Here is a 13,963-nt window from a genome sequence, read left to right on the forward strand (position 1 = left end):
ATTTTGGACAAGAAAGTTAAGATCATTCAAAGGTGAAAGAACAGTCTCTTCAACAAATAGTGCTAGGAAAATGGAAGAACCACATGAAAAAGAATGAAGCGGAACCCTTACTGCCCAGCATATTTATAGAAAAAAAAAAAAAAAAAAAAAACTAATTCAAAACGGATGGAAGAACTAAATTTACAGGCCAAAACTATAAAACTCTCAAAAGAACAAACTCTTATTACCTGGGATTTGACAATAGGTTGTCAGATACCAAAATCACAAACAACTCCCAAAAAAAAACACATAAATTGGATTTCATCAAAATAAAACCCTTCTCACTCAAATAACACCATCAAGAAAATATAAACAACTCACGGAATGGGAGAAAATATCCATAAACCATATATCTGATACAGGACTTGTAACTAGAATATGTAAAGAACTCTTCACAATTCAAAATAAAAAGAACCCAATTTTAAAATAGGCAAAGAACTTGAATCAACATTTCTCTAAAAACAATATACAAATGGTCATATTTTTTAAATGTTCAATATTATTAGTCAACAGGAAAATACAAATAAAAACCACAATGAGATATTACTTTACCACATGAGGAAGCTTTAACCAAAAAGACAGATACTAACAAATGTTGGTAAAGATCCTTCACACATGGCTGTAGGGACATATAAAACAGTACAGCCACTTTGGAAAATAGTCTGACAGATTTTCAAAAGGTTAAACATTAAGTTAACATTTAACCCAGGAATTACATTGCAATGATATGAATACAACTCAGAGAAATAAAAATCTATGTCCACACAAAAGTTACAAACAAATGTTCATTAAAAAGCATTATTTTTAATAGCCAAAAGGTGGAACCAACCCAAATGTCCATCAACTGATGAAAAAGTGATATATTCACACAGGGAACTATTATTCAGCAATAAAAAGGAATGAAGTACTGATATTTGCTACAATCTTGCAAATATCAGGGCTGGTTGTGGCTCAGTGATAGAACACTTGCCTACCAAGTGCCTCAGCACTGGGTTCAATTCCCAGCATATAAATAAATGAATAAAATAAAGGTACATCAACATCCAAAAAAGTTTTTTTGAAAACCTTCAAATATATATGAAGTGAAACATGCCAATCATAAGTCAAATAGTATATGATATCATTCATATAAAATGCACAATGGACAAATCTCTAGAAACAGAAAATAGATTTATGATTAAGACTACAGAGCATGAACTGGTTTAGGAGACAGTTAAAAGGGTACAAGGTTGTTTTTTGAAGTGATAAAAATGTCATAAAATTGATTATACAACTCTGCTGAGACATTACATATATCTACAAGAGATGGTTGCACAACTCTGAATATACTAAAACCACTGAATTTTTCAATTAAAAGTGAATTGTATGGTATATCAATTAGTTCAGTAAAGTTGTTAGAAAAAGGAAATAATGCAAAAACCAAAACACAGAACTAAAAGGACACAGATATATATATGTATATTATATGAATATATTATTTTATATTTTATTTTTAAGCATGCATAGAAGAAACAGTACTTTGTTTTTTATACTACTACTGTATTTTTCAAAAAATTTTACCTAAGCACAGAAAACAAATTCTGAAATGAAGGGCCAAATCAAAAACCTCAAAATACATCTTTTCTGATTCAAAATAATAGCCAGAGTCATATCTTATCATATTAATCATGTTAAATTCATAAATCCCACAAATACATAAAAACAAATGATTCAAGTGCAATCTCTATCAAGATACAAATTTTTTTTGTTGGTAGAAAACTTTACCCTAAAATTTATATGAAATTTTAAGGGATACTGAATAGCTAAAACACAATCTTTTTCTTTTTAGCCTTTTTTTTTGGACAGCATGCCTTTATTTTACTTTTTCATTTTTATGCAGTACTAAGGATTGAACCCAGTGCCTCACACATGCTAGGCAAATGCTCTGCCACTGAGCTACAGCCCCAGCTAAAACACAATCTTGAAAAAACAAAACCAGGTTGGAAGTCTCATAGTTTCTGACTTCAAAACTATAGTAATTGAAATAGTGTGGTACTAGCATAAAGACAAACATATATCAAAGAATAAAATACAGGGCTCAAAAATAAACCCCCACATATATGGTCAAATGACTTTCAACCAGGGTGAGGATGCCAAAACCATTTAAAGGGAAAAGAACAAGTTTTTCAACAAATGATGCTGGGAAAACCAGCTACTCACAGAAATGAAGCTGGACCCTTATCTAATACCACACACAAAATTAACTCACAATGAAATGAAGACCTAAACATGAGAATTAAAACCGTAAAACTCTTAAAAGAAAATATAAAGGAAAATCTTACCATGTTTGATTTGGCAAAAATTTTGTATATATAACACAAACAGAAAAACAAGGTAAACTACATCAAAATCACAAAAGTGAGTTAGAGATATTATAGCTCAGTGGTAAAGCATGTGCTTAACATATACAAAGCCTTGGGTTCAAATCCCAGCACCATTAAAAAAACAAGTGCATCAAAGGACACTATCAATAGAGTGAAAAGACACACCATAGGAAAAGAGAAAATATCTGCAAATCTGTTAAGGAGTTAATATCACATTATCTGAAGAACTCCTAAAACTAAAGGACAAAACACAAACATTCGAAAATGACAAAAGATTTGAATTTATATTTATATATATTTTTTCTCAAAGAAAATATATATATGGTCAATAAGTTCTTAAAAACCACACAACATCACCAGTTATTAGGCTTAAATGAAAAACTGAAAGCACAAAGAGACAACACTTTCTACTCATTAAGAAACCTATTATTAAAAAACAAAACCAGAAAATATTAAGTGTTAACAAGGTTATGCACAAATTGGAACCTATGTTCACTGCTGGTGGAAATGTAAAATGGTGCAGTCACTATGGAAAAAAATGTGCGATTCCTGAAAAAATTAAACAGAACTACCATGTGATCCAGGAATTCCACTTCTGGGCATATACCCCAAAAAACTTAAAGCAGATACTCAGATAGTTGTACATACACACATCATCATAGAAACATTAATTCCAAAGGCCAAAAGGTGGGAGCAATCTAAATGTCTATCAACGGACAGATGACTTTTAAAATGTGGTTGGTATATGAATATATGTATGTGTATATGTGTGTGTATGTTACTATATATGTGTGTATGTATATATATATAAATTCAGTTTTTTAAAAGAAGGGTATTCTGATATATGCTACAACATGGATAAATGCTGAAGAGATTGTTAAAGGCAATAAGCCAATAACAAAAGGATAAATGCTACGTATTTCTACTTGCATGAGGTACCTAAAATAGTCAAATTCACACCAACACAAAACAGTTTCCAGGAGTTGAGGAAAGGAGAGGAGAAAGAGTCATTGCTTCAGTTTTTCAAGATGAATAAAGTTCGAGACAATGATGGTGATGACACAATATGTGAATGTACTTAATACCACTGAACTCTACATTTCAAAATACTTAAAACAGCAAACTTTGTTATATGCATTTTACCACAATTTTTTAAAAAGTGATTAATCTGAAAATTAGATATAAAGCCATGTATAAAACTCAATCTTTATTTCTTTACATCTTAAACTGTACTAAAATCTACTACTCTTTTTCTAAAATAGTGTATGCATCCAAAACATCTTAAATAATTGTGATCCATTATGATCTACTATCCTCATTAGATATTTGAAATAAATCTGAAATTTGGTACTTTCTGCCCTTAGGTAAGTTGTAAGAAAAAAAAAAAAAGATTAAAATTTAAAAAGCAGAACCATACCTGATATAAAGCAAGAGAATGTCCATATCTCTGAAGAGGTCCCCTTGACAGAGTTCCTACATTCCATATGCTACTTTCTAAATTGTAACTGAAAACAAGAAAAAAAAAAAAAGTAACTTCCTAAGTTAAGATTCATTTTCAGTTTATAACTTGCATGTTTTTCTTCATTTGTATCTAAATTCTCATTAAACTAAAAAATAATTACAATTAACTCATAATTTAATCTGCCATATTAAAAATTTTTAAAGAAGACTTCAGTCAAGAAATACCTACTCTAGGGCTGGGGATGTAGCTCAGTTGGTAGAGTGCTTGCCTTGCAAGCACAAGACCCTGGGTTCAATCCCCAGCACTGAAAAAAAAAAAAAACCTAATCTAACTTAGGATTCAATCACTTAGATGTATATAAACTTGAATAGGATGTTCAATACTAGAATTAATTAATTTATCTAGTTAAATGAACCAGTTACCCTTAACAACTTCAACCAATCAGTTAACCTAAAAAATAGTCATTCTATATTTTTAAATTATAAAACAAAGCCAACTTTCTTGGAAGTAGATGAAAATTCCATTTTTATAATAACCATTTACTTTAGGAATTCATATTTATTCTTCACACACTCTTAGTTTAGCATTATAAATTAACCAAGAAGCATATATTTCCTTGCAAAAATATACTTTGCTTTTTGAATTCTGCAAAATAAATCCAGTAGTATAAAAGCGTATGTAAAAATGTAACTCTTGGATTATGAGATTAAAAAAAGAAAACTAATACCTTTTCTATTGGTCTACATACAAAAATAGAAATGCTGAACTATGGCTCTCAAGTGCCTAACTAATAAAAATTTCAGTTGGGCTGTCACCATATTCTACACTCTTTTTGTTTTTGTTGTTTTGTTTTGGTTTGGTTTGGTTTTTTGATGGTACTGGCAGTTAAGCTCAGAAGTTTTCTACCACTCAGCTACATTCCCTTTTTTTAAATACTGAGTCAGGGTCCTGCTCAGTTGCCCAGGCTGGCCTCAAACATGGAATTCTCCTTTTTCAACCTCCCAAGTAGCAGGGATTACAGGCATGTGCCACCACACCTGGCTTACACTCAAAATCTTGATTTGCCAACACAAATGAGACGAAGTACCCAGTCAAGAAACAGGGTACTACTTTGAGAAGACCAATGTTAACTGTTCTCTCCCCACTTCTCTGCCTCCAACTCATCAGGCAAAGCAAAAAATTGCCCCTTCACAAGAATGTTACCAAATCAATTTCAGCATTGTTTCCTAGTTTGGAGTTATAAGATATGACATAAATGACAAAATATACCCAGAACATGGCTTCCGCAGACTCCCACCACAAATCTACCTGCCTACCAGGTACCTGCAGCTAACATGCTGCTTCCCATTGTTACATAATGTAGGGCTTGGCAAACTATTTCTATGAAGAGCAAGACAATAAATATTTTAGGTTTTGCAGGCCACACTAGTTTCACATAGTATTCCTCTTTGTTTTATAACCCATTATAATGCAAAAAAAAAATTAAAAATTCATTCCCAGGTCTCAGGCCCTGGACCAACTCTGCAGTTCACTGATCCCTGCTATAAATGAGCTAGTCTTCAAAAACAACTCTTGATATCACTCCCCTTTCAAGCTACCAACCTGCTGCTGTACTACCCCATTTCTTTATTGTCCTTACCCCTGCCTATTTTTCCATTCTCTCTCAAACTAAATCTAGTCAGGCCCACCACTCCAGAGTTAACTTTTTGTTAAGTTCAACTTCCTCATGCCAAATTCATGGTCATTTTTCTGTTCTCATTTTCTTTGACCAGGTTCAACATCAGCATTTGGCACTGTTAATCACTCCACGGTCCTCAGGTACTTTTTCCTTTGCCTTCAAAACACTGCTTTCTTTTGGTTTTCCATCTCACCGGCACTCCCTTCAGTCCTTTGCCGAGTTCTCCTTTTGTCCACAACCTTCTAGGATATCCCTGACAATTCCATTCTAACTGAATCCCAGCTTCTGCTCTTCCCCTGAAAGCCCATAAATTCTCAACAATTGAGAATAAAAGAATGTTGTGGATGGTTTGATCTATTCAGACCCCTAAAATTTTCTCCATATCAGCATTAAGCCGGTTTGATTAGTATTCTTGTGTTCACTGGAATAGCACTTTGAATCTTCAAGAACTCTTCCTCTGCATTCACAGCTTGGCTGACAAGCGCCTGAGACCTAGCTTTCAGTCTCTTTCAGTTTTGACATGCTTTGGTCATGCAGCTTAATCCTTTCTAGTTTTCCATTTAAATTGAGAGATGCTAGACTCTTCCTTTCACTTGAATAGTTAGAAGCCAATCTGTGTGGCCAGTGTGACTCTATTTTAAAGATTATGGCAACACACACTCAGAACCCTCCCCACAAACTGAAAATAGCCTACATGATCTACCTCTGGCATTATCCTAATTTCATGGTACCATCTCACATATGCCATATAATCACACAGGCTCCCTGTTCCTCTTCAAATACTTAGAAAAGCTCCTACCTTGAGGTCTAGGTCTGGCTCCTTTCCGCACCTACAGATTACTGCAGTGCCAAGGCTATGACCTCCTTCAAGCCTCTACCCAGTTTTGACCTTTCTCATGAGGTTTACCTTCACCACTACATTTATAATTGTGAACCCTCCTCTGTGGCATTCCAGATTAACCCATCCTGCTACCTACCTACCTACCTACCCAGGTATATATTTGCATGTACATAATTTACGTTAGTAAGTATATTTATCTTTTCATTGCCGGTCTTTCCTCATTAACTTCTCAAAGATAAGGACGTTGTTACATCCACTAATACATTCCAAGTACCAAGTATATGGTAAATATTCAAAAGTGTGTTATGCTTAGGAATACATGTTAATTTTCACTAATGTCAATACATATGTATTTTGTAAAATAGTATATTCCTACTTCAATAAACACTAATACAGAATTTTTACATTATTTACAAAATGATTTTACGTAGTATCTATAACCCTAATTAAATTCTACTCTAGGGTTAGGATATAGCTCAGTGGCAGTGTGTGCCTAGCATATAAAGAACCCTTGGTTTAATGCCCAGCACCACAAAAAAATATCCTCTAGAAGATAAATCAAGTTAAGACTGACACTATCACTTCTAAAAGCTGTTTAAATATCCTTACCTACACTTGAACTATATTCAGAATGATGGAAAATATTCTCTAACCTGTGAAAAGAGCAACAAATTTATTTCTAATCTGACACTTCATAGCTTATATATAAGTTTAAATAGTATACATATATGCTTATACATTTTTATTCTTTATGTGTACATATAGATATATTCACACTGTAACCAAAAGAACCAGATTTCACAAACAAAAAAAAAGTTAAACTCTGGTTCAAATGGAAAATATACAAGTTTAAGAGAATATCACATAATATTCATCACTTAATTTGAAATATGCTATTCAACTTTCAAAGAATGTATAAGATTTCAACGTTTCCTTGACAACTTTGCTCTGTCATCATAACTCAACTTTTGGAAATATCACAATTTTAATTTAAAGTTCAAACTGTTTTCACGAGCAATTCATTGTTTTTTAAATCATAGTTCATTTCCTTTTCATTTCAACATTCAAATCTCACTATTTTCTTTGAGGCATTTCATATCTTAATAATTCATTTTAATCCTAGCAACTCTGTTCTTTCTACTGTATTTTATTCTTTATGTACTGAACGAGAGAATTCTAATTTTTCATTTAAATATTAACCTATAACTCTTTCTCTCTCTCTCCAGAATTTATTTCATACTTTAATTCTAGTCACATTCAATTACTGTTTTAAGGTAAACTTCTCTTATACTCAGAATTTTTAAGTCTTCAAAATTAGTAGGGCTAACATATTTAGGGAATAGGGTTGACAAATAAAATACAGGATGTCTGGTTAAATCTGAATTTTAGATAAGTAACAAGTAATCTTTTGGTTTAAGTATTATCATACAATATTTGGGAAATAATCACATACACACATACTTAGACTAAAATTTTATTTGTTATCTGAAATTCATGTGTAACGGGCAGTCCTGTATCTTTATCTGCTAAAATTGATAATTCTATTAGGTACACACCATTATGATAAACTATCTAGGGCCAGTTCCTACTGGTTGATTCTCAAGTTATACCAGTTATTACATATTACAAATATTAACACTAAAAACAACATTGGTAATCAAATGATTCTTCCTATTTCCTCTTCTATTCTGTTATTAAAGGATTCACAAAATACAGTAATCAGCTTAAAAGGAACTCAGATAAAGTTGCCATCCATGTGGTTCTTATCATCCAATCATGGAGAACAATACTATCATGCGTGAGCTGATAGTAAATGAATGATCTGTTTTATAATGCTGGCTTTGTTATCCCAACAAACATTTATAAAATACCAACTAAGTAAAAGTTCAGGTAAATTATACAGAAAAAAGCAAAAGTATTTTTATATATACAATTACACTTTACCCTGGAAAAGTAAAAGTAGGATTTATTACGCCAAACACAGAGACATTCTGCCTTTATATAGCATTTTCTTACTCAAAATTAACTAAAAATGCTATATAGGGTGTGAAATTTCTACACAAAACAAACTTATATGCTCAATAGCAAATAATTAACTGTGGACGAACAGTTCATATAGTCCCAAATCAGTCCCACTTAGCAAGTAGAGAGTATTACAAAATAATCACTTACACTTACATGTTTGGACAGCAAGAAATTACAGTTTAAAAATAAAAGATTGTGAAGATCTTAAAATAAATACTTACTTCAGGACCATTTGAAAAGAACTGTAGTTGAAAGTATATCCACCAATCACCCACATAAATTTTCCATGTAAAACAGCTTTATGCGAAGCCCGACCTACAGAAGGACTGAAGGGTTTAACATTTGGCAGAATCCAGTAAGACTCAGTAGAAGGAACATTGAAAGAGCAATCAGGACCTATGAAGAAAAAAATCAAACAACACACTGGATTAACAAAGACCTGTTATAGAAAGAGATACAGATTATAGAAAGAGCAGACTACACAGATTGAGAATTTAAGAACCCAATGTTCATCATCCTAAGAAATGTAACTTATAACAATAAAGAGTCTGAAATATAACTTGCAAGGAAACTACTAACAGAACATGTAATGCCTAGAGGGAGAAAAAAAATCACACATGAATGTTTAAATAAACACCACAATCTAAAAAAATTATTAAAATAATATAAAATTTCATATTTACTTTAGTATACTCCTAGAATATTAAATTGAAAACCAATATACTCAAATTCTAGTTGTGGCACTTACTAGCATGTGATCTTAAGCTAATCTGTTTACCTTTCATCAAGCTTTCATCCATAAAATGGAAATTATAATCTACTCCCAAGGGTTACCATGATTTTAAAAAAATGGAAATGAAAGTATTTGCAAATTATAAACTATTAAACAATATATAAAGATTATAATTTTCTTAGCTTTTTTTTTTTTTTTTTTGGGTACTGTGAATTGAACCTGGGGCACTTAAATCACTGAGACATATCCCCAGCCCTTTTTGTTTTGAGGCAAGTTAAAACTAAGTTGCATAGGGTCTCACTATGTTGTTGAATCTGTTCTCAAATTTGTGATTCTCCTCTCTCAGCCTCCTGAGTCACTGGGATTACAGGCATAGGCCACCATGCCCAGCTTAGCATAATTATTAAGAATAACCCATATCCCCAAAGAAAAAAAATGATCATGTATACAAAAACCAAAACTATCAATTAGTATAGAATAATTTAAAATACTATAACTGAGAATAACTGAGTTGAAACCACAGCCTTATCTTACCCATATTCATAATGTTACCCAGGACTCTTGGGTTCTTCATCTATACAACGTACATTAGCCTCGACTAGTATTTCTCAAGGTAAAAGGAAAATAACTACAATTAAAGATAATGGAAAGAACGATCCTGAAGGAAATATATCTTCATCAAAAATGAGAGCCCACAAATGATTTTAATTCTGATGTGACTAATATGTGCTCAAATAGTAGACATAAACTCCTTATGCTTAAACTTCTTTTATAAAATATAAGACCAACATAATTTTATAAGTTATAAATAAACTTTAAAAGGTAATAAAATTAACATTAATAGACATACCTTGTTTTATTAAACTTTGCAAATATTTCCTACTTTATAAACTGAAAGTCTCTGTAAAACCTGCATTGAGCAAGTCATCAGTACCATTTTCTCCAATGTTATGTGCTCCCTTCACATCTATTATCTCATTTTGGTAATACAATATTTCAAATTTTTTCATTTTATCTGTTATAGTGATGTGTAATATGTGATCTTTCATGTTACTGTGTTTGGGGGGCACCCTAACTGTACTCATGTAAGAACGACAACTTAACTCACAAATGTTATGTGTTCTGCTGCTCCACCAACCAGTCATTCTCTCATCTCTCTCCCTCCCCTCAGGCCTCCCTATTCCCTGAGATAAAACAATAAGTCTATTAATAATCCCACAATGGCCTCTAACTATTCAAGTGAAAGGAAGAGTCTAGTATCTCAATTTAAATGGAAATTTAACTGAAACAGACTGAAAGCTAAGCCTCAGGGTGCTCATCAGCCAAGTTGTGAATGCAAAGGAAGAGTTCTTGAAAAGACTCAAAGTGCTACTCCAATGAACACAGGAATGATAAACAGGCTTAACACTGATATGGAGAAAATTTTGGGGGGTCTGAATAGATCAAACCATCTACAACATTCCTTTAAGTCAACACCTAATTGAAGGTAAAGTCCTAATTCCATTCAATTCCATGAAGACAGAGAGGTGAGGAAGTCGCAAAGGAAGTTTGCAACTGGTAGAAGTTGGTTTACAAAGTTTAAGGAACGGAACTATCTCCATAAAACAAGAGTGCTAGGTGAAGCAGCAGGTACTGGCGTAGAAGTGGCAGTAAATTTATCCAAAATGGTTAGCTAAGAAAATAGATGAGGTAGCTACACTAAACAACAAATTTTCAGCATAGGTGAAACAATGTTATACTAGAAGATGTCATCTAGCTAGAAAGGAGAAGTCATTACCTAACTTCAAAGCTTCAAAGGACAGGCTGACTCTCCTGTTAGAGGCCTTTGTAGCTGGCAACTTGTAAATTTAAACCAATGCTTAATTACCATTCCCAAAATGCTAGGGCCCTTAAAATTTATACTAAATCTACTCTGCCTGTGCTTTATAAAATAGAACAACAAAGCCTAGATAATAGTACAAGATATCTGAGCATATATTATATGGATTTGTATTTTTCAGGTTCAAATAAGAAAACATCTTAGATTCTCTCTTTGATAGAGACATAATCTTTTAAATCATATAATTAAAACTTTATTATTATTCTTGGGTGCAAAAATTGTGTACTATTTCTCACTAATCAGAGAAATTAAAGGAACCTGCTTTTTTTAAGATCTTTATTTTTTAAATATTTTTAATTATTGATGGACCTTTATTTTATTCATTTATTTATATGTGGTACTTAAAATTGAACCCAGTACCTCACACATGCTAGGCAAGTGCTCTACCAATGAGCCACAACCCCAGCCCAGAACCTGCTTCTTTATAAAGCAAATTTTAGCCAGGCACAGTGGCACATGCCTGTAATCCTAGAGGCTGAAGTAGGAGGATCACAAGTTCAAAGCTAGCCTCAGCAACTTAGCAAGGCCTCAAGAAACTCAGTGATGCTGTCTCTAAATAAAATACAAAAAGAAAAGGGCTGGGGATGTGCCTCAGTGATTGAATGTTCCTGAGTTCAATTCTCAATACCAAAAAAAAAAAAAAATGCAAATTTTACAGACACTGGCTGAAATACTGCTTTTGTGCTAATTGTTTACAAAAAAGTCATGCTTTGCAATTTTGTTAATTGTCATCTTAGCATGATCCCTGCCTTATGTATGTCTTGTCCAGTCAGCTGCCATCTGCAACTGTAGATCTCTGGACTGCACTGATGCTGAATACCCTTACTTGCCCATGTCCCACCTGATAGAGAATAAGGACTTTGGGTCACTTCCCCCAACTTTGCCCTCTTTCAGCAGGAAGCAGTTTAGAGATGTTGTTGCCCATCTTTCCACAGAAATGTAATGTAGAAATTAACAGTGGGGAAATGTAACAGTGGACCACTTTATGCTTTGAATATAGCCCTTGCTGCTCTGCCATTGCAACTTAAAATAGACATGTTTCTTTCTCTTCCTCTCTCTCTCTGCTCCTCCCTAATCTCTCACCATCCCTAATCTCAGGGGAAACAGGATTACCTTTCTTCCCATCCTAGGCAGAGTTATCTGTCCTGGAGCAAACACCAACCACAGGAATGAAGTAATTCAGACTTTTGGGATGGCACCAGAAGATCTCAGAAATGACTATCTCCCAAATTAATAAGTGAATTATAACTCAGAAAACTCATAGAATGTAGCCTTTGAATCTCCTCTTTAAAAGTTCCCTGATTCCCCCTGATGGGCAGAATCACAGCCTCTGGGACAGGACTCCCCTGTGCTTCTCCTTTATTAACAAAGCAATAAACTTTCTTTTTTCCTTTTTCTCTAAAATCAAAAACAAAGCAAATTTTAATTATAATTCTAAATCACTCAGAAATCAATTAACTCCCAATCTAGCCCACTACCTGTTTTTGGAAATAAAGATTCATTAGAGAACAGCCAAGATCATTCAGTTAAGTATTATCTATGGCTGCTTTTGCACAAAAACAGCAGAGTTAGATAGCAACCCTAGAGACCATATGGCCTGTGAAGTTGAAAATATTTACTATCTGGCCTTTTACACAAAAGTTTGTCAACCTCTAATTTAACTGAAGAGAAAAATGATCATGTGGGCATTATAATACATAGATTACTTTGTTTTTCAATCTTCTTAAAAAGTACATGTGGAGCTATTTTAAATCATGCAAGTTGAAGATAAGAAAGCAAATATTATAAAATATTACCAATATGCAAATCAGGGTATTAGAACAGTCTTCCTGCTGCAGTCTTGCAACTTTTATAACTCTGAAATAATTTCTAAATAAAAAGTTAAATACAGACTACCAACCAAAGGCACAGGGCTGGAAACAGTCAAACAATATCTGAGTATTACTTGAAAAAGAATTTGACAGAGAATGTCATGAAGAACCTTTGAGACTCAGGGACTATTTAAATCACTAGTATAATCATTAAAACTGCCTTAAAGCAAAATATTGCAAAGCAAGTCTGCATTAGGTGAAATAATGGACCCCAAAGATAGTCAGATCCTCATCACTTTAACTGGTGAATACTACCTTAAAGGAACTTTACAGATGTAATTAAGAATTTTGAGATGGGTTATCATGGATTAACTAACTGGATTCTAAACAGAATCACAAGTGTCCAAAAAAGAGGGAGCTCTGTCTACACAAGAAGGAGGCAATGTAACCCCTGATGCTACACTGCTGAAACTGAAGATGGAAGCCTCAGAAAGGAGCCAAGGAATGCAGAGGAGGTAGGCCCAGGAGGTGAAGAGTCAAGGAACAGATTTTCTCCTTCACCAACCAGAGGAAATGAGGCCCAGCTGAGACCTGGTTATTTCTTTTTTATTAAAAATCATAAATTTACATAGGGCAATGTTGTTTGACTCATTCTGTTATTTTTTTCCCTTCCCCCCCACCCCTCCCACACCCCTTTTCCCTCTATACATTCCTTCCTTCCTCCATTCTTATCACCTTCCTTATCCCTAACCCTAAACCTAACCCTAACCCTAACGCTAATCCCTCCTACCCCCCCTTATATGTCCTCATTCGCTTATCAGTGAGATCATTCATCCTTTAGTTTTTTGAGATTGGCTTAACTCACTTAGCATGATATCCTCCAATTTCGTCCATTTGCCTGCAAATGCCATAATTTTATCATTCTTCATGGCAGAGTAATATTCCGTTGTATATATATGCCACAGTTTCTTTATCCATTCATCAACTGAAGGGCATCTAGGTTGGTTCCACAATCTGGCTATTATGAATTGAGCAGCTATGAACATTGATGTGGTTGTATCTCTGTAGTATGCTGATTATAAGTCCTTTGGGTATAGGTCAAGGAGTGGGATAGCTGGGTCAAATGGTGATT

General features: G+C 33.5%; 1 protein-coding gene across 1 annotated transcript in view; it reads right to left on the minus strand.

The window, feature by feature from the left end:
• The window catches only part of ATRNL1 (attractin like 1), a 746,355-nt gene that overhangs the window by 696,852 nt on the left and 35,540 nt on the right, over positions 1 to 13,963 (minus strand). The window contains 2 exon segments of the mRNA XM_079136646.1: positions 3,820 to 3,907; positions 8,630 to 8,804. Coding sequence (XP_078992772.1) covers positions 3,820 to 3,907; positions 8,630 to 8,804 — 263 coding nt within the window.

The sequence above is a fragment of the Sciurus vulgaris genome (genome assembly GCF_902686455.1).
Source record: "Sciurus vulgaris genome assembly, chromosome: 4".
NCBI classification, from domain to species: Eukaryota; Metazoa; Chordata; class Mammalia; order Rodentia; family Sciuridae; genus Sciurus; species Sciurus vulgaris.